General features: G+C 40.1%; 1 protein-coding gene across 1 annotated transcript in view; it reads left to right on the top strand.

Moving 5' to 3' along the window:
- LOC149262733 (U-box domain-containing protein 24-like) overlaps positions 1-18,963 on the top strand; it is a 113,885-nt gene extending 94,922 nt beyond the window's left edge. Inside the window, exon 3 of the mRNA XM_089425121.1 lies at positions 16,937-18,963. Coding sequence (XP_089281247.1) covers positions 16,937-18,462 — 1,526 coding nt within the window. The 3' untranslated portion in view covers positions 18,463-18,963. The remainder of the gene's footprint in view (positions 1-16,936) is intronic.
- The last annotated feature ends 1,902 nt before the right edge of the window (positions 18,964-20,865 follow it).

Genomic DNA, 20,865 nt, shown 5'->3' with positions numbered 1-20,865 from the left:
ACGCAAAAACACAGAAAGTGAAGTGCGGGGATACGCAGAGGCGCGGAAGGTGACGTGCGGAGCCACGCAGGCCATATAATGAGAAACTGCGGATCTGTCTTGAGGCATTTATTGGCTGACTTTTCTTACTGATAAGATCTGACAGATGGCACAAGTTTAGGGGGAGCATATGCTCTTAATGCATTGTTGGCATTATGGTTAATAGTCCTTGGTGATGATGCTTATATAGATAAATGATTCATCTTGCTATGAGTTGTTCACATGGTTCTTGGATCAGATTTGTGGTTGATTCTCTAATGGTGCTTACATGGTAACTTTCATGAGGATAAGGAGAAGCACTTAGCTTAAATTCACATCTTCTTGATGATGAGTCACTCATATGCTGTTGTTGACATATGCATAAAGATCATATATTACAGTTATGATGCATGATTCCTTTCATTCTTGGCACAAATGGATGAGGATTGTTGGCTGGATACAGGGATGATTATTCAAAGTTGCATTGTTGGAGACATGATGATGATGAGCTCTTACCTATATGATGATAGGTTGTTTCGTACATATGTTGATTGATGCAGATATTCCCAAATGATGATCATGATGGCTATGGTGTTTCTCACATAGAATGTGAAATTCTGTTGATGCGGACATACCTTGATGATTCATGCACTAATTGCTGTTGACAGATACTATGAAGCAGATCATACAATGTTGTTGCTGATGTTTATCATGATCTTATTTAGGTGTTTGATCTCTGTAAAGGTCATATCAAGACTCATGATGTAATAGTGTGTCTCTATCTATTGTAGTCATTTGATGAGATCTCTTCAGGTCATGTAATGGCCTATGTTGGTTTCCCCACTATGCCTGGGATGAAGATGTAATATTTCTGATGTATCCCCACTTGGTTGGGTGGATGATCCTCACTTGGTTGGGTGATGGATATATGTATTGAGTCTTTTGGTGATAGGAAGGTCATTTATGATGTATAGAGTCATGTTCTTCTTGTAGAACATCTTTTTGCAGACCTTGCTTACTGTCAGGGGGAGCTTGAGCATGAACAACACTATATAACAGAGCAGACATTTCAGCATGATCAGATTGGTGCACCATGGCATATACAAAGGGGGAGCTCATCTGATTTATAGTCAGGGGGAGCATGTTCTTAGGGGGAGCATAACCCTTTGCCCTTGATGTCAAAGGGGGAGAGTAATGTGGTGTTGTTGCCATCAAGTCCAAAGGGGGAGATTGTTGGCATTATGATGCATGTGTTGTACTTGATGGCAACCCACTCATAGAAGAACATCTCACTTATATACATTCAGATGAATCTACAGAAGAGATATCAGATGTAACATAATTCATGGATGCAGGACAGTTCAAAGGAATCAAATGACAAGTTCTTAGTATGACAAGTAAGCTTTGCCATCAAGTCCAAAGGGGGAGATTGTTGGCATTATGGCTAAAGTATTGTCCTTGATGGCAACTCATACAGGTGATGGATCACTGTACAACAGGTCAGTAGCAGAGATTGATGATTAGCTCACAATAATGAAGAAAATAAGAAGTACACAGGTACACAGTACAAAAGGCGCGGACCCGCAGGAATATCATAGATAAAGTGCATACATACCCGCAGGTACACCATGTAAAAGGTGCGGACCCTAGTTCACGCACTTTCATGCAGTGAAAAAGTATTCTCACGCGGGAATCCAATGGTGAACCATAGTATTTAGCCCGACGTATTTGATCCTATGGTTTGGTCAGTGGTATTGTTTTATATTATTATTATTATTATTGAGCCCCATGTTTTTGGGCCCCTTGTATTGGTTATCTATGGTATTGACTCATGGTTTTAGCAAGAGCTTGCCTATATAAAGCAAAGGAGATCATTTGGCTAGACACTTGTGAAATTAGAAGATCTTAAGAGAAGCTAGATCTGAAATTCTTGTAATCAGTTTGTGAGAGAGAGTTGAACCAATATCAAGGAGAAACATGAGAATTACAAGTTGGATCTACTAATGGGCTGATATCTCCTCGGCGCATGATCAGATCTGCAGATCTGATAGTCTGGGTTATCCTTGAAGTCTGAAAATTGTCTATACCCGCAGGACCGCAAGTGCAGTGAAAGAAAAGTGCGGAGATACGCAGGAGCAGAAGCGTTGCAGGTGCGCAGATACGCAGGCGCAGAAGCGCTGCAGGTGCGCAGGTTCGCAGGCCCAGAATTGCAGAAGGTGCGGAGGGGCGCAGGCATCCCATTGGACACAGAGCGGAGGTGCGCAGGAAGTCCGTGAGACACAGTGCGTGGGTGCGTAGGAAAGCAGTTGGAAACAGTGCGGATGTACGCAGGTGTTCTATGGGTGAAGCTGCAGACTTTTCATGAAATCTATTTAGCTGCCCCTGTTTATTATTGTTGTGTTCTGGGTTTTGAAGTGATGTCTGGTATTATGTTCTGATAACAGCAGTGATTGATTGAATGATTATGATTAGCTTCAGTATTGATAGATGAATGGATCAGGTTCATAATGACTTATCCTTATATGATCTGGTGGACTAGATCTGGTTGATAACTCTCATTGTATATGTATTGATCTGGTGATTGGGTGATTCAGAAGGTTGTTTGATTATGAGCTTCAATGTTGTTGTTGGGTCCAGTATGAAAATTGGATGAAATGTGGCCTTTCAGATTATGTGTTGTGCTTCAGTGTATCCAGTCTGAAAATTGATGAAACGTGGTACCTGGAGGAGAGAAGATTGTAGGCCAGCACCTACGTACTAGTATCTAAGCTAGTACAAGAGCTAAGGGAAATCTATGGAGCATTGTAGTAGGTAGCAGCCTGCGTACTAGTAAATGAATCGGCTAGTACAAGAGCAAAGGGGGTTGTAGCTCCCGTACTGGTATAAGACTGCACCAGTGCAAAATATTGTAAAAGAATTTTCTTATTAAGAAGAAGATTGAGATGACTTGCAGCAGGTGGTTTTCTCCCACATTGGGTTTCCACCTTATATCATGGTGTTCATGTGTGTGACTTATGTGTGATGATCTGCTCTATTTTACTGCACCAGTTTACTGTTAATATGATTGATAATGTTATAATGCACTCAACTAACTGAATCATAAGAAGTTGTGGAAGTAGCATATGGAAATGAAAAAGTTTTATTAATGTGATAACACTGATTCACCCCCTCCTCTCAGTATTATTTCCAACAATTGGTATCAGAGCAGGTCCTTTGGTAGAAGCTTGATTGCTTGAAGGAGATCTGTGGAACTATGGGAAAAAAGCTTAAGAAGAAAGCTCATAAGAAGAAGAAGACATCTCAGAAGAACTATGACAGTGGGAGAATCGATTGGGGATTAGGTATAAGAAGCTCTTCAGATTCAGCATCAGATTCAGAATCATTTCAGAATGAAGATGAACTATCAAGTATGAATTTGCTATCCTCTGATGTTCCAGCTATCTATCCATTTGAAAAAGATGGAAGTGATAACGAAACAACTGAATGTGCTCTTATGGGTGAGGAAGAAGGATATCAAATAGAGGCAGAATTTAACAGGCTGACAAACAAAATTAATGAACAAGAAAGACTTCTGAACATAAAGAGTGGTGCCCTCAAAGAAGCTGTTACTAGACAAAAAGCTCATCGAGAGTTATTCAAGGAAAAGTATCAAAAGTTGCAGGTTGAAGCAACATCTCTAAGAAATGAAGTCATTGAAAAGAACACAACAATCAAGGAGCTCAGAGATCGATCCAGTTATTATGAAAGTCTTGAAGCCACGATCCTCTCACTAAAGGAAGATCTTGAAGAATCAAAGAAGCAGAATGAAGATCTACACCAAGCAATTGAAAAGCAAGACAACGAAGTCATCAGCTTAAAATCCCAGCTGGAATGTGCCTTTAGAGTTCGTCAAATGCAGCAGGATCTGAATGAAGAACAAGAAAAGGAGATACTCAAACTAAGGCAACAAATGGAAGAAGGAAGAAAAGCTGAAGAAGACATGAAGAAGCAATGTCTAGAAAAGGAAGAACAACTTCAAGTTGAGGTAAATATCTTGAAAGGTAAATTAGAAGAAAAGGATAAGCTCTTACGATTTCAAGATAGTACTAAAGTCTTGGATGATATTCTTAATAGTCAAAGGTCTCCTGCTATCAAAACTGGTCTTGGCTTCCATGAAAATGTTGAAGGTGAATCGAGTTCACAAGGTGAGGCAAGGAACTCTAAAGAGAAATCTAAAGTGATCAAAGAAGAAATGAAAGGTCAATCTCATCATCTACCAAGGAAAGAGATTCTTCAAAGAAAATATTTTACTCCTCCTATGAATAATGTTGAATGTTATGTATGTCATAATCTTGGACATGTTGCAGCTAGATGTAGAAGAAGAAGGGTTCAAGACCATTATGCAGAAAGATCATCACATTCAAGGTACTTTAATGGATATTGCTTTGCTTGTGTATGGTCACAAAGCTGCTGACTGTTACAGGAGGAATATGAAACATGTAAGATGTTATGCATGTAACAAGCTTGGACATATAGCTAAGGAATGCAGGAACAAAGTGTGGGCACCATATCAAAAGGAGAAAATGTCATCATCACGCTTGAAGATATGGAAGAAAAAGGAAGTACAGTCAGAAAAAGGCAGCACAACACAACATACAGACATACCAGAATCAGAGGGAGCTGAAAGTACAAAACTTCAGTGTCCTGAATCTCATATGCAAACTCCATAAAGGGAAGTCGCGTATATACGCGAGCTGGATACTGCACAATCGCGTATATGATTGTTTGAAGAAAGGCAGTAGGGAAAGTGAAGTTGGAAGTGAATCTATGAAGTGTGATCTCTCGAGCACAAGATCAGATCTGGGAATCTGACTGTCAGTAGCACAGAGGAGGACTGTTAATTGGGTTCTAATCAGAGGTACGCAGACCATTCACTGTGAAAGTGCGAGGGTACGCAGCGCAGCAATGGTCCTGGTGCGTAGGTACGCGGCGACATAGGAGGTCGAGCTGCGAAGGTACAGTATAAGTGCGCGGCGTAACAAAAGGGCACATGCGGACGGACGCGGCGAGACAGAAGAAGCGGTGCGGAGCAAGATCGGAGGTACGCGGCGCGATAGAAGGAAAACCTGCGGAGGTACATAGAAGTACGCGGCGCGATAGAAGGAAAACCTGCGGAGGTACATAGAAGTACGCGGCGCGATAGAAGCAAAGAATGCGTGGCCACAGTAGAGGTACGCGGCGCAATTGATGGCACAGGTGCGTGGGTACGCGCTGTAGTAGAAGGCTGTCTGCGTGAATACGCAAAAACACAGAAAGTGAAGTGCGGGGATACGCAGAGGCGCGGAAGGTGACGTGCGGAGCCACGCAGGCCATATAATGAGAAACTGCGGATCTGTCTTGAGGCATTTATTGGCTGACTTTTCTTACTGATAAGATCTGACAGATGGCACAAGTTTAGGGGGAGCATATGCTCTTAATGCATTGTTGGCATTATGGTTAATAGTCCTTGGTGATGATGCTTATATAGATAAATGATTCATCTTGCTATGAGTTGTTCACATGGTTCTTGGATCAGATTTGTGGTTGATTCTCTAATGGTGCTTACATGGTAACTTTCATGAGGATAAGGAGAAGCACTTAGCTTAAATTCACATCTTCTTGATGATGAGTCACTCATATGCTGTTGTTGACATATGCATAAAGATCATATATTACAGTTATGATGCATGATTCCTTTCATTCTTGGCACAAATGGATGAGGATTGTTGGCTGGATACAGGGATGATTATTCAAAGTTGCATTGTTGGAGACATGATGATGATGAGCTCTTACCTATATGATGATAGGTTGTTTCGTACATATGTTGATTGATGCAGATATTCCCAAATGATGATCATGATGGCTATGGTGTTTCTCACATAGAATGTGAAATTCTGTTGATGCGGACATACCTTGATGATTCATGCACTAATTGCTGTTGACAGATACTATGAAGCAGATCATACAATGTTGTTGCTGATGTTTATCATGATCTTATTTAGGTGTTTGATCTCTGTAAAGGTCATATCAAGACTCATGATGTAATAGTGTGTCTCTATCTATTGTAGTCATTTGATGAGATCTCTTCAGGTCATGTAATGGCCTATGTTGGTTTCCCCACTATGCCTGGGATGAAGATGTAATATTTCTGATGTATCCCCACTTGGTTGGGTGGATGATCCTCACTTGGTTGGGTGATGGATATATGTATTGAGTCTTTTGGTGATAGGAAGGTCATTTATGATGTATAGAGTCATGTTCTTCTTGTAGAACATCTTTTTGCAGACCTTGCTTACTGTCAGGGGGAGCTTGAGCATGAACAACACTATATAACAGAGCAGACATTTCAGCATGATCAGATTGGTGCACCATGGCATATACAAAGGGGGAGCTCATCTGATTTATAGTCAGGGGGAGCATGTTCTTAGGGGGAGCATAACCCTTTGCCCTTGATGTCAAAGGGGGAGAGTAATGTGGTGTTGTTGCCATCAAGTCCAAAGGGGGAGATTGTTGGCATTATGATGCATGTGTTGTACTTGATGGCAACCCACTCATAGAAGAACATCTCACTTATATACATTCAGATGAATCTACAGAAGAGATATCAGATGTAACATAATTCATGGATGCAGGACAGTTCAAAGGAATCAAATGACAAGTTCTTAGTATGACAAGTAAGCTTTGCCATCAAGTCCAAAGGGGGAGATTGTTGGCATTATGGCTAAAGTATTGTCCTTGATGGCAACTCATATAGGTGATGGATCACTGTACAACAAGTCAGTAGCAGAGATTGATGATTAGCTCACAATAATGAAGAAAATAAGAAGTACACAGGTACACAGTACAAAAGGCGCGGACCCGCAGGAATATCATAGATAAAGTGCATACATACCCGCAGGTACACCATGTAAAAGGTGCGGACCCTAGTTCACGCACTTTCATGCAGTGAAAAAGTATTCTCACGCGGGAATCCAATGGTGAACCATAGTATTTAGCCCGACGTATTTGATCCTATGGTTTGGTCAGTGGTATTGTTTTATATTATTATTATTATTATTGAGCCCCATGTTTTTGGGCCCCTTGTATTGGTTATCTATGATATTGACTCATGGTTTTAGCAAGAGCTTGCCTATATAAAGCAAAGGAGATCATTTGGCTAGACACTTGTGAAATTAGAAGATCTTAAGAGAAGCTAGATCTGAAATTCTTGTAATCAGTTTGTGAGAGAGAGTTGAACCAATATCAAGGAGAAACATGAGAATTACAAGTTGGATCTACTAATGGGCTGATATCTCCTCGGCGCATGATCAGATCTGTAGATCTGATAGTCTGGGTTATCCTTGAAGTCTGAAAATTGTCTATACCCGCAGGACCGCAAGTGCAGTGAAAGAAAAGTGCGGAGATACGCAGGAGCAGAAGCGTTGCAGGTGCGCAGATACGCAGGCGCAGAAGCGCTGCAGGTGCGCAGGTTCGCAGGCCCAGAATTGCAGAAGGTGCGGAGGGGCGCAGGCATCCCATTGGACACAGAGCGGAGGTGCGCAGGAAGTCCGTGAGACACAGTGCGTGGGTGCGCAGGAAAGCAGTTGGAAACAGTGCGGATGTACGCAGGTGTTCTATGGGTGAAGCTGCAGACTTTTCATGAAATCTATTTAGCTGCCCCTGTTTATTATTGTTGTGTTCTGGGTTTTGAAGTGATGTCTGGTATTATGTTCTGATAACAGCAGTGATTGATTGAATGATTATGATTAGCTTCAGTATTGATAGATGAATGGATCAGGTTCATAATGACTTATCCTTATATGATCTGGTGGACTAGATCTGGTTGATAACTCTCATTGTATATGTATTGATCTGGTGATTGGGTGATTCAGAAGGTTGTTTGATTATGAGCTTCAATGTTGTTGTTGGGTCCAGTATGAAAATTGGATGAAATGTGGCCTTTCAGATTATGTGTTGTGCTTCAGTGTATCCAGTCTGAAAATTGATGAAACGTGGTACCTGGAGGAGAGAAGATTGTAGGCCAGCACCTACGTACTAGTATCTAAGCTAGTACAAGAGCTAAGGGAAATCTATGGAGCATTGTAGTAGGTAGCAGCCTGCGTACTAGTAAATGAATCGGCTAGTACAAGAGCAAAGGGGGTTGTAGCTCCCGTACTGGTATAAGACTGCACCAGTGCAAAATATTGTAAAAGAATTTTCTTATTAAGAAGAAGATTGAGATGACTTGCAGCAGGTGGTTTTCTCCCACATTGGGTTTCCACCTTATATCATGGTGTTCATGTGTGTGACTTATGTGTGATGATCTGCTCTATTTTACTGCACCAGTTTACTGTTAATATGATTGATAATGTTATAATGCACTCAACTAACTGAATCATAAGAAGTTGTGGAAGTAGCATATGGAAATGAAAAAGTTTTATTAATGTGATAACACTGATTCACCCCCTCCTCTCAGTATTATTTCCAACAATTGGTATCAGAGCAGGTCCTTTGGTAGAAGCTTGATTGCTTGAAGGAGATCTGTGGAACTATGGGAAAAAAGCTTAAGAAGAAAGCTCATAAGAAGAAGAAGACATCTCAGAAGAACTATGACAGTGGGAGAATCGATTGGGGATTAGGTATAAGAAGCTCTTCAGATTCAGCATCAGATTCAGAATCATTTCAGAATGAAGATGAACTATCAAGTATGAATTTGCTATCCTCTGATGTTCCAGCTATCTATCCATTTGAAAAAGATGGAAGTGATAACGAAACAACTGAATGTGCTCTTATGGGTGAGGAAGAAGGATATCAAATAGAGGCAGAATTTAACAGGCTGACAAACAAAATTAATGAACAAGAAAGACTTCTGAACATAAAGAGTGGTGCCCTCAAAGAAGCTGTTACTAGACAAAAAGCTCATCGAGAGTTATTCAAGGAAAAGTATCAAAAGTTGCAGGTTGAAGCAACATCTCTAAGAAATGAAGTCATTGAAAAGAACACAACAATCAAGGAGCTCAGAGATCGATCCAGTTATTATGAAAGTCTTGAAGCCACGATCCTCTCACTAAAGGAAGATCTTGAAGAATCAAAGAAGCAGAATGAAGATCTACACCAAGCAATTGAAAAGCAAGACAACGAAGTCATCAGCTTAAAATCCCAGCTGGAATGTGCCTTTAGAGTTCGTCAAATGCAGCAGGATCTGAATGAAGAACAAGAAAAGGAGATACTCAAACTAAGGCAACAAATGGAAGAAGGAAGAAAAGCTGAAGAAGACATGAAGAAGCAATGTCTAGAAAAGGAAGAACAACTTCAAGTTGAGGTAAATATCTTGAAAGGTAAATTAGAAGAAAAGGATAAGCTCTTACGATTTCAAGATAGTACTAAAGTCTTGGATGATATTCTTAATAGTCAAAGGTCTCCTGCTATCAAAACTGGTCTTGGCTTCCATGAAAATGTTGAAGGTGAATCGAGTTCACAAGGTGAGGCAAGGAACTCTAAAGAGAAATCTAAAGTGATCAAAGAAGAAATGAAAGGTCAATCTCATCATCTACCAAGGAAAGAGATTCTTCAAAGAAAATATTTTACTCCTCCTATGAATAATGTTGAATGTTATGTATGTCATAATCTTGGACATGTTGCAGCTAGATGTAGAAGAAGAAGGGTTCAAGACCATTATGCAGAAAGATCATCACATTCAAGGTACTTTAATGGATATTGCTTTGCTTGTGTATGGTCACAAAGCTGCTGACTGTTACAGGAGGAATATGAAACATGTAAGATGTTATGCATGTAACAAGCTTGGACATATAGCTAAGGAATGCAGGAACAAAGTGTGGGCACCATATCAAAAGGAGAAAATGTCATCATCACGCTTGAAGATATGGAAGAAAAAGGAAGTACAGTCAGAAAAAGGCAGCACAACACAACATACAGACATACCAGAATCAGAGGGAGCTGAAAGTACAAAACTTCAGTGTCCTGAATCTCATATGCAAACTCCATAAAGGGAAGTCGCGTATATACGCGAGCTGGATACTGCACAATCGCGTATATGATTGTTTGAAGAAAGGCAGTAGGGAAAGTGAAGTTGGAAGTGAATCTATGAAGTGTGATCTCTCGAGCACAAGATCAGATCTGGGAATCTGACTGTCAGTAGCACAGAGGAGGACTGTTAATTGGGTTCTAATCAGAGGTACGCAGACCATTCACTGTGAAAGTGCGAGGGTACGCAGCGCAGCAATGGTCCTGGTGCGTAGGTACGCGGCGACATAGGAGGTCGAGCTGCGAAGGTACAGTATAAGTGCGCGGCGTAACAAAAGGGCACATGCGGACGGACGCGGCGAGACAGAAGAAGCGGTGCGGAGCAAGATCGGAGGTACGCGGCGCGATAGAAGGAAAACCTACGGAGGTACATAGAAGTACGCGGCGCGATAGAAGGAAAACCTATGGAGGTACATAGAAGTACGCGGCGCGATAGAAGCAAAGAATGCGTGGCCACAGTAGAGGTACGCGGCGCAATTGATGGCACAGGTGCGTGGGTACGCGCTGTAGTAGAAGGCTGTCTGCGTGAATACGCAAAAACACAGAAAGTGAAGTGCGGGGATACGCAGAGGCGCGGAAGGTGACGTGCGGAGCCACGCAGGCCATATAATGAGAAACTGCGGATCTGTCTTGAGGCATTTATTGGCTGACTTTTCTTACTGATAAGATCTGACAGATGGCACAAGTTTAGGGGGAGCATATGCTCTTAATGCATTGTTGGCATTATGGTTAATAGTCCTTGGTGATGATGCTTATATAGATAAATGATTCATCTTGCTATGAGTTGTTCACATGGTTCTTGGATCAGATTTGTGGTTGATTCTCTAATGGTGCTTACATGGTAACTTTCATGAGGATAAGGAGAAGCACTTAGCTTAAATTCACATCTTCTTGATGATGAGTCACTCATATGCTGTTGTTGACATATGCATAAAGATCATATATTACAGTTATGATGCATGATTCCTTTCATTCTTGGCACAAATGGATGAGGATTGTTGGCTGGATACAGGGATGATTATTCAAAGTTGCATTGTTGGAGACATGATGATGATGAGCTCTTACCTATATGATGATAGGTTGTTTCGTACATATGTTGATTGATGCAGATATTCCCAAATGATGATCATGATGGCTATGGTGTTTCTCACATAGAATGTGAAATTCTGTTGATGCGGACATACCTTGATGATTCATGCACTAATTGCTGTTGACAGATACTATGAAGCAGATCATACAATGTTGTTGCTGATGTTTATCATGATCTTATTTAGGTGTTTGATCTCTGTAAAGGTCATATCAAGACTCATGATGTAATAGTGTGTCTCTATCTATTGTAGTCATTTGATGAGATCTCTTCAGGTCATGTAATGGCCTATGTTGGTTTCCCCACTATGCCTGGGATGAAGATGTAATATTTCTGATGTATCCCCACTTGGTTGGGTGGATGATCCTCACTTGGTTGGGTGATGGATATATGTATTGAGTCTTTTGGTGATAGGAAGGTCATTTATGATGTATAGAGTCATGTTCTTCTTGTAGAACATCTTTTTGCAGACCTTGCTTACTGTCAGGGGGAGCTTGAGCATGAACAACACTATATAACAGAGCAGACATTTCAGCATGATCAGATTGGTGCACCATGGCATATACAAAGGGGGAGCTCATCTGATTTATAGTCAGGGGGAGCATGTTCTTAGGGGGAGCATAACCCTTTGCCCTTGATGTCAAAGGGGGAGAGTAATGTGGTGTTGTTGCCATCAAGTCCAAAGGGGGAGATTGTTGGCATTATGATGCATGTGTTGTACTTGATGGCAACCCACTCATAGAAGAACATCTCACTTATATACATTCAGATGAATCTACAGAAGAGATATCAGATGTAACATAATTCATGGATGCAGGACAGTTCAAAGGAATCAAATGACAAGTTCTTAGTATGACAAGTAAGCTTTGCCATCAAGTCCAAAGGGGGAGATTGTTGGCATTATGGCTAAAGTATTGTCCTTGATGGCAACTCATACAGGTGATGGATCACTGTACAACAAGTCAGTAGCAGAGATTGATGATTAGCTCACAATAATGAAGAAAATAAGAAGTACACAGGTACACAGTACAAAAGGCGCGGACCCGCAGGAATATCATAGATAAAGTGCATACATACCCGCAGGTACACCATGTAAAAGGTGCGGACCCTAGTTCACGCACTTTCATGCAGTGAAAAAGTATTCTCACGCGGGAATCCAATGGTGAACCATAGTATTTAGCCCGACGTATTTGATCCTATGGTTTGGTCAGTGGTATTGTTTTATATTATTATTATTATTATTGAGCCCCATGTTTTTGGGCCCCTTGTATTGGTTATCTATGGTATTGACTCATGGTTTTAGCAAGAGCTTGCCTATATAAAGCAAAGGAGATCATTTGGCTAGACACTTGTGAAATTAGAAGATCTTAAGAGAAGCTAGATCTGAAATTCTTGTAATCGGTTTGTGAGAGAGAGTTGAATCAATATCAAGGAGAAACATGAGAATTACAAGTTGGATCTACTAATGGGCTGATATCTCCTCGGCGCATGATCAGATCTGTAGATCTGATAGTCTGGGTTATCCTTGAAGTCTGAAAATTGTCTATACCCGCAGGACCGCAAGTGCAGTGAAAGAAAAGTGCGGAGATACGCAGGCGCAGAAGCGTTGCAGGTGCGCAGATACGCAGGCGCAGAAGCGCTGCAGGTGCGCAGGTTCGCAGGCCCAGAATTGCAGAAGGTGCGGAGGGGCGCAGGCATCCCATTGGACACAGAGCGGAGGTGCGCAGGAAGTCCGTGAGACACAGTGCGTGGGTGCGCAGGAAAGCAGTTGGAAACAGTGCGGATGTACGCAGGTGTTCTATGGGTGAAGCTGCAGACTTTTCATGAAATCTATTTAGCTGCCCCTGTTTATTATTGTTGTGTTCTGGGTTTTGAAGTGATGTCTGGTATTATGTTCTGATAACAGCAGTGATTGATTGAATGATTATGATTAGCTTCAGTATTGATAGATGAATGGATCAGGTTCATAATGACTTATCCTTATATGATCTGGTGGACTAGATCTGGTTGATAACTCTCATTGTATATGTATTGATCTGGTGATTGGGTGATTCAGAAGGTTGTTTGATTATGAGCTTCAATGTTGTTGTTGGGTCCAGTATGAAAATTGGATGAAATGTGGCCTTTCAGATTATGTGTTGTAACTTGTGCTTCAGTGTATCCAGTCTGAAAATTGATGAAACGTGGTACCTGGAGGAGAGAAGATTGTAGGCCAGCACTTACGTACTAGTATCTAAGCTAGTACAAGAGCTAAGGGAAATCTATGGAGCATTGTAGTAGGTAGCAGCCTGCGTACTAGTAAATGAATTGGCTAGTACAAGAGCAAAGGGGGTTGTAGCTCCCGTACTGGTATAAGACTGCACCAGTACAAAATATTGTAAAAGAATTTTCTTATTAAGAAGAAGATTGAGATGACTTGCAGCAGGTGGTTTTCTCCCACATTGGGTTTCCACCTTATATCATGGTGTTCATGTGTGTGACTTATGTGTGATGATCTGCTCTATTTTACTGCATCAGTTTACTGTTAATATGATTGATAATGTTCTAATTCACTCAACTAACTGAATCATAAGAAGTTGTGGAAGTAGCATATGGAAATGAAAAAGTTTTATTAATGTGATAATACTGATTCACCCCCCCCTCTCAGTATTATTTCCAACATTGCGGGCTCAGCTACCATGCTGTCGACGTAGACTTTGAGAAAATGCTCATCTAGAAGGCATGACATCCTTGCCTTCCAGATCGCATAGTTGGATTCCCCATCCAAACTATCCTAATCTCTCAGTCCACTGGCTGCCATCCTTGCCAAACGAAAAAGTCGAATAGCCTCCTCTCTCCTTTGCGCAACACTAGACTGGCCTACGCAATCCCTATAGGAGCTTGTAGATTTGCCCTTCCCCGCTACTGCTCAACAAGTGAGAATTCAGACTCCTTGGCTGGAAGTCCTCTGAGGAAGAATTCCCTCAGCCATGTCTCCCTCTTCCCTCTAATGTCTTTTTGCCCAGCAACTGCCTGCAAAAAACTTCATCCCACCAGAAACCCCTCTTCGCTGAAGCTTCTGCTGTACTGCTCCCTTTGCCACTGACAAATCTTGATTTGGAAATCCTACCTCTAGGTCGACTCACTCAGAGAGAGATTTACCACGAAAATCTTGCCTCCCTAGCCTAACTGCGCAAACCCTCTAGGGATTCGAATTGCTTCCTCTGTAGGAATTTTGAACTCCCTTCCTCCTTCAGCGCTAGGCTCTTTCGACACTGCTCTCTTGTTTCACCTGTAGCTCTGATACCATGTGAAAATTTGGATGCCCAAATTTCTACTGCAACAACTGATTAAGTTTCTCCTACTTGTTAATTTCTGAATCAAGTTACTTACTGTTTCCTACAGTAAATATCGAAACTAATACATTGCAGTCTACACCATTTAAATTATAAGCGGAAACAAGAAACTGAACAGGAAATAATTACAACACATATACATTAGTTATTTTTGGACAAATGCTCCTGGAAAAACCCAATGTAGGAAAACTGGTGCAACAAATTTGAGGGTTTTATTATTATGCAGTAGTAATTTCTGAATACAATCTCTGGATGTCTTCCTGGCAATCTAGTTATAGAGAATGTAACTGACAGAGAGATTTGTAAGATTACCTCACACTATCAATGGAAGTCCTGGCTAATTCAGCCTTTGAATGAAGAGCCCCTGGCTGCCTCTGCGCAGTGTCTGCGTTAGCCCAACGTCACACTGTCTAGGACTTACGTCACTCTTCTTGGCTGATTGATTTGCCTCTGAGATTCTGACTTCTTCTCTCCTAGTCTCACACCTCGACTTCCAGCTACAAAAATTGAACCCTCCAGCAAATTTCAGACTCCCTCAAGGCTTCTGTGCTGCCTCTACGTCAGCCTCTCTAGCTCTGTGCTGCCTCTACGTCAGCCTCTCTAGCTCTGCGCTGCCTCTACCAGATCTCTCTCTCTTCCTTGCTGAGTGTTCTTTGACCAGGAAAGATTTCCCTTCGGATACTATCCCTGCCCCTCTCTGCAAACGATCACTATCAAAAATCTCTCCGGAAGCTGCTCTGCTTCAAAAAATCGAACTTCTGATCTCCCCTCTGTGTGTTCTCCAAGTGCCCCTCAAGCCTCTTCTTATATCTTTTTGTTGGACAACCAATGGCCCAGATTAACTTCTAATCAGTGCCTTAGATCATTTTGGCTTGATCCTTGTCATCTTCTAGAAGTTACACCCACAGTTTAGATTAATACACATTAATTATTTTAATTTCCTAAGTTTAGACTTAGGCACCCATTAAAAATAATTAATTATTTTAATAAAATTGTCTCCAGGTGGACTTTCCCAAAATGATTTCTGGGTATTGGAGAATACTTGTGTCTAAGCCTCCCAGCAAAATTTGAGACTTAAAGCACAACCGATGCTACCAGAAATCAACATTTCACCCTTAGTACTCCAAAGCCACAAGATCTCTCCAAATTGATATGTTAAAATGATTATGCACGCTGAAAGAGTGAGCTCCAATCTCCCTTTTATCATCAGAATACCATGGGTCTCCCTTTTATAACTTTTTTTTAACCTTTTTGACTAAATCAATGTCACCTTTGACTAAATCAATGAGACATTACACACTGAGTGCAAAGGGAGAATGGACTTGGCCAAGCAACCCCACAGGCAGGGTGCTCAGATACAGCTTCTGGAATTTCTGAGGCATAATCATATCTTTTTGACTAGGTTGTGCTATCCTTTCCATGGAGTATACAGTCAGGTTTCACCTCTTTACTGCCTTGGATATAGTGCTTTTATTATCTTGATTCTGGAAGATGTTTTGCCTAAACAGTTTTCAGTTATTGTTATTATCTCAAGATAGCAGTGCTACTAATAACAACAGTCGATTTTTTTTGGTTAAGGCCAACGGACAAGCAGAGAAGCTCCTCCTGTGCTCTAAAAGATGTTAAATGATGTAAGGGTGTTGCTGTTTTTCTATGGAAAAGTATCATGTCATATAGACTGGCATATCTGGGCTTACAATAGGCTGATGTACTCAGAATCCTTCAAGTGTTGTGGGACCCCAGAACAAAGTTAAAGGTCCCGGATTATATGATTTTCACTGACACTGTAAAATATTTTTTCAGGACTGTAGTGTGTGTGTGTGTGTGTCTATATATATATATATATATATATATGTTCATTTACGAAAAAGTTTCACATTTATTTGTATGCTGCTTTGTATTTTACAAAAGAAATTTAGACTACAACCAAAGGATCATTAGATCTTTGAATGATGATGAAAAACATAACTATGACAAGTTAATCAGGAGATAATATTCGTTGTAATTAGCTATAAAGGATTTTGATAAATTATTATGCCTTTTGATTTTGGATGATTAATTACTGTTATTTATTTATTTATATAATTGAAGTTTTTTCTCTATCGAGGGGGAGAGTCCCCTATTTCAGCTACCGTGCTGTCCTTTGCTGTAACTGAAATTTTGGTTTTTTTTATAGCCATCCACAAAACTTATGCCCTCTCTTTCCCAATCCCCTAACCACTATGAAACACAGATTTGAAGATGGATTCTTTGATCTGCAGAAATTAAATTTGTTGTAAACATAGATTTGTATATGGGCTGGTAGCAGCATAAGAATTCTGGTCTCCTTATTGACAAGGGCATTTTACGTAGGCATAAAATCTTATCTGTTCTTTGAAAGAACACAACGCTGAATCAACATGAATTATCCTCTTGACATGGAAGCCATTTTTGACTACAACTCTGGATTTTGCAGGATCTGTGCAAACACAATCATTTCTTGCAAATGAACTCTCCAAAATAGAGCATATGGATTGTGGTAAAGCTGCTGAAACTGATGGAGGCATCATACCTCCTCTTCTCCGAATGATATCAGAGAATAATCCAGAATCAATGTCTATTCCTCTTTCTGCTCTTCAACATTTTTCAAGAATGGAAGAAAATTGTGTTTACATTCTTGATGAAAATGCAGCGTCTCTTCTATTCCGGCTAACGTTTTTGGCATCATTGCAAATTGACTTAAGAGAGCATGCGGCTGAGATCCTGGCTAATTTAGCCAGAGCATCATCTAGAGGGGTAAAAATCCATCGTGAGCTGAGGACATTGGCTTCTGAAGAGAATATCAATAAAATTTTAGAATCTTTAAGTTTGGCAAGGCCTTCTTTGAAAGTTCATCTTCTTCAGATACTTTTCAGCTTGGCCTCTAAGAGTTCGACTGTCATGTTTCGTGTGAGAAATGCACAAGTCATCCAAGTACTGCTAACACTTCTGTGTGATCCAAATTTTGATGTCCGTCTATTTGTGATGAAGATGCTCTCTTGTCTAGCAGAAGATGGGGGAGAATATGAACTTGCAAGAAATCTAAGAGAAAGCCACATCAAGGATTTGGTGGCCAGAATATCAAATGCAGATCACGAAGAAGAGAGGGCTCTCTCTGTAGGTATCCTATGCTATCTTCCAAAAACTGATGGTCGGATTAACAATGCGCTTTTGGAAGCAGGTGCTTTGGATGCAATAGTTGATTTGCTTTCTTCAGGAGAACCAAGCAATTACAAAGTCAGAGAAGGCACCCTAATAGAGAATGCTCTTGGAGTGTTATTACATTTCACCAGTCCTTCAAATTTGGATCTTGAGACAAAAGTATTAGAACTTGGTACAATGCCTTTGCTTGTTCGTTTTCTCTTAACAGGTTCCTCCCTTTCAAAGAAGAGGGTTGCAACTGCTCTCAGGGAAATTTCAGAAAATGCAATGAATACAGGCATCGTTATACAGCCTAAAAGTAGAATCCTTTGCTACGCTTGTAGTTGGTTGGCAAGTCCTGATCCTGAAGATATTTGTCCTGTACACAAGAGGATTTGTGACAAGGGAACGTCATCATTTTGCTTGGTCAATGCTGGAGCAGTAGAACCTCTTGTGAAGACACTACAAGAGAGAGAGTGGCAGGCGGATGAAGCTGCCTTAGATGCACTCAGTACTATTCTTCTGCATGATGACATCTGGGAAGCAGGGTTGATAGAAATTGAAAAGGCTAAAGGTGTAGAACCTATTGTGCAAATGCTCAAGTATGGCAGGTCCGAGGCTCAGGAGAAGGCCATGCTGGTATTGAACAAGATTTTCCAAAAGTTAGAGTACAGAAATCTTTATGGAACAGCTGCACGGTTCCCATTGATAGATCTAATGCAGCAAGGAACAGTATCTACCAGGAGAAGGGCTGTAGCAATTTTACAGCTCTTAGGTGAGATGCCAAAAGATGGAGATTCTGGCTGCATGCATAGCCAGTGAAACAGGCTGGATTAGGTATTAATATCAACAAATTTAATCAGATCAGATTGGATATCATCAAGCCAAGCCAGTTATTGCTATTTATAGGCAGCACTTTCAATATATTTTGTCAGATCAGATTGGATTCCATCAAGCGAAGCCAATCATTTCTTATATGTAGATATCAATATACATTTGGTTAGATCAGATTGGATTCTATCAAATCAATCCAGTCATTGCTTACATATCAGATTAGATTGGATTCCATATTGCGAAGCCAGTAGCCAATTGATTCTCTTCATATGTATATGTATGATCTGTTTGAACTTTGAAGAGTATTGTTTTATCTTGACAATGTCAGCAAATACATGTTGGCTCTCATCCTTCCCTCCATTTTATTTGGAGCTGGAGGTGGAATTAAGAGTCAAGACGTGAAAATTTCTACTACTATACTCGTATATTTGTATGAGGTGAAGATTTTGATTCTCCCTATACAATTGATTAAAAACGCCTTGTGTGCTCCCTCTCCCTCCCAACCTTGCTACATGTTGTGTCTAAAAGCATATCCTCACCCCTTTTATACATGTAGGTGATGTGGTTAGTCTACCTCCAAATTCAAGTAGAAAAATGAGTTAATGCAGGAGGGCATCCGAAACATACATTGTTATTGCATTTATATTTTGGCAACACATTGAGCAATCTCAACTTTACTTTTACCAAAAGTGAACCTTAATCCCTGTGGAACGAAAGCTTCTATATTGTAAGAAATTTTTGTTTTCTTATTACAGAGAATAAGTGTAGTGTTTTTTGGCCAAGCTTAAGCCTTTAGGGGTGGTTGATAAATAAGTGTATTTACAGTACAGCATCATATAAAGTAGATGGAAGCGTATTAGGCAGCTTTTAAGAACATGTGGAAGATTGACCTATTTATAGGATTCAGCTACTTTCCCCAGGCATAAAGTATAGTTTTAATGCAAGTTGCTTTGGTTTGTCTGCATTAGGGGTGATTAAAAACTTGTTGAGTGATCAAGAATAGATTCATTCCCAAAGGAAATGAAATGCCAAAATTCTAAGTTCCTGGCTTGCATTTTGGGGAACAGAATGAAGACAAGAGAAGACTAATATTATTACTATCTAATAAATGATCACAATATGTAGGTCAATGGGACTCAAAGTGTAAGTACAATTTAGCTCTATTCGCATGAAGATGAAGGGAAGACTCACAGTATGGAAGTCGACAACTATGGAGGAGAGCTTAGTCAACTATTTAATGTGATTCTAGAGTAAGTTGGAGTTCGCATTAATTAACTCAATGGTAGCAAGGCTAGGATTGAGATTGGAAGATGATGGAATTTCTAAGAACATGTGGAGGAGAATATGAAAATGTTTAGACTCGAGCTGCTTTGATGCCTTTCATTGTAAGCTTTGGAAAGTTATTTAGTTTTCAGTATGATTCATTCTTGACTGACTGGAGTCTAGAATTCGGAAGCTTGTTGCAAAGAATAGTGATATTGACGGATGCTTGAGACTTATTTGGGACTTTTAAAGTTTATACTTGCTTGCAATGGCATTATAGTTGAACCTAAAGTAGTTGTTTCCCTAACTAGAGGAATTAGATATGAACAAATGATAGGGGCTTTCATGGGTAAACTTAGTAGCTTTGAAGTTCAAGGGTTTTTTGCTTTCTGTTTATATATCATGCCTATTAGGCAGAAAACTAATTCATGATGCTTTCTATAATCATTGGCTTATCACAAAATTGGAAATTAAACGTTTTCTTGTTTTCATTAGACCATCATTCCCAAGACCTTCTCTTTAACTAGCTGACTAGATTGGTGAAGGTAAGTGGCATTATATTGTTTTATTCCTTAGTAATATAAATTTGATATTCATGGAAAGTATAAATATAGCCTCAGGATCGTTGCCAAAGTTTCTACAGAAGTAATTGTGCTAAGCTAAACTTTACGGAAACTAGAACTTTAAATGGCATAGAGTCAATTTGTTACCAAAAGTTTCAATGTCTTTTCAAGAACTAACTCATACTCAACTATGTGTGATCTCTCAGGTGAATTAACCTTTCCATCTTAATTTTTCATTACACAATTTTTTTTTTTTTTGTTTGGTAGTAGTAGTATAATATCCTTTTATATTTAAAATTTTCATAAATGTTAAAGTGGGCATAATTGCAATTCTGTTTTGACATTGCAGCTTTATTTTGAAGGACATCAATGAAGAGAACATGTTTGGTTGGCAAGGATATGATTGAACAAACATAGTCTTCTTAATATAAGATTCGAATATGTGACATATGGTCTCCTTGTTAGTGACTTTTTTTTTCAATGACCTTCTTGTTGACAACTTCTCTATCGACAACACCTTGTTGAGAAACACAAGATAGCAAAATGATGAAACATAGCTTGTTAT

This window comes from Pinus tabuliformis, chromosome 6 (genome assembly GCF_031772625.1).
Source record: "Pinus tabuliformis cultivar Carrire ecotype Pingquan chromosome 6, CPIR1, whole genome shotgun sequence".
NCBI lineage: Eukaryota > Viridiplantae > Streptophyta > Pinopsida > Pinales > Pinaceae > Pinus > Pinus tabuliformis.
The sequence above is the reverse complement of the archived record's forward strand: the minus strand, read 5'-3'. Positions and strand labels throughout refer to the sequence as shown.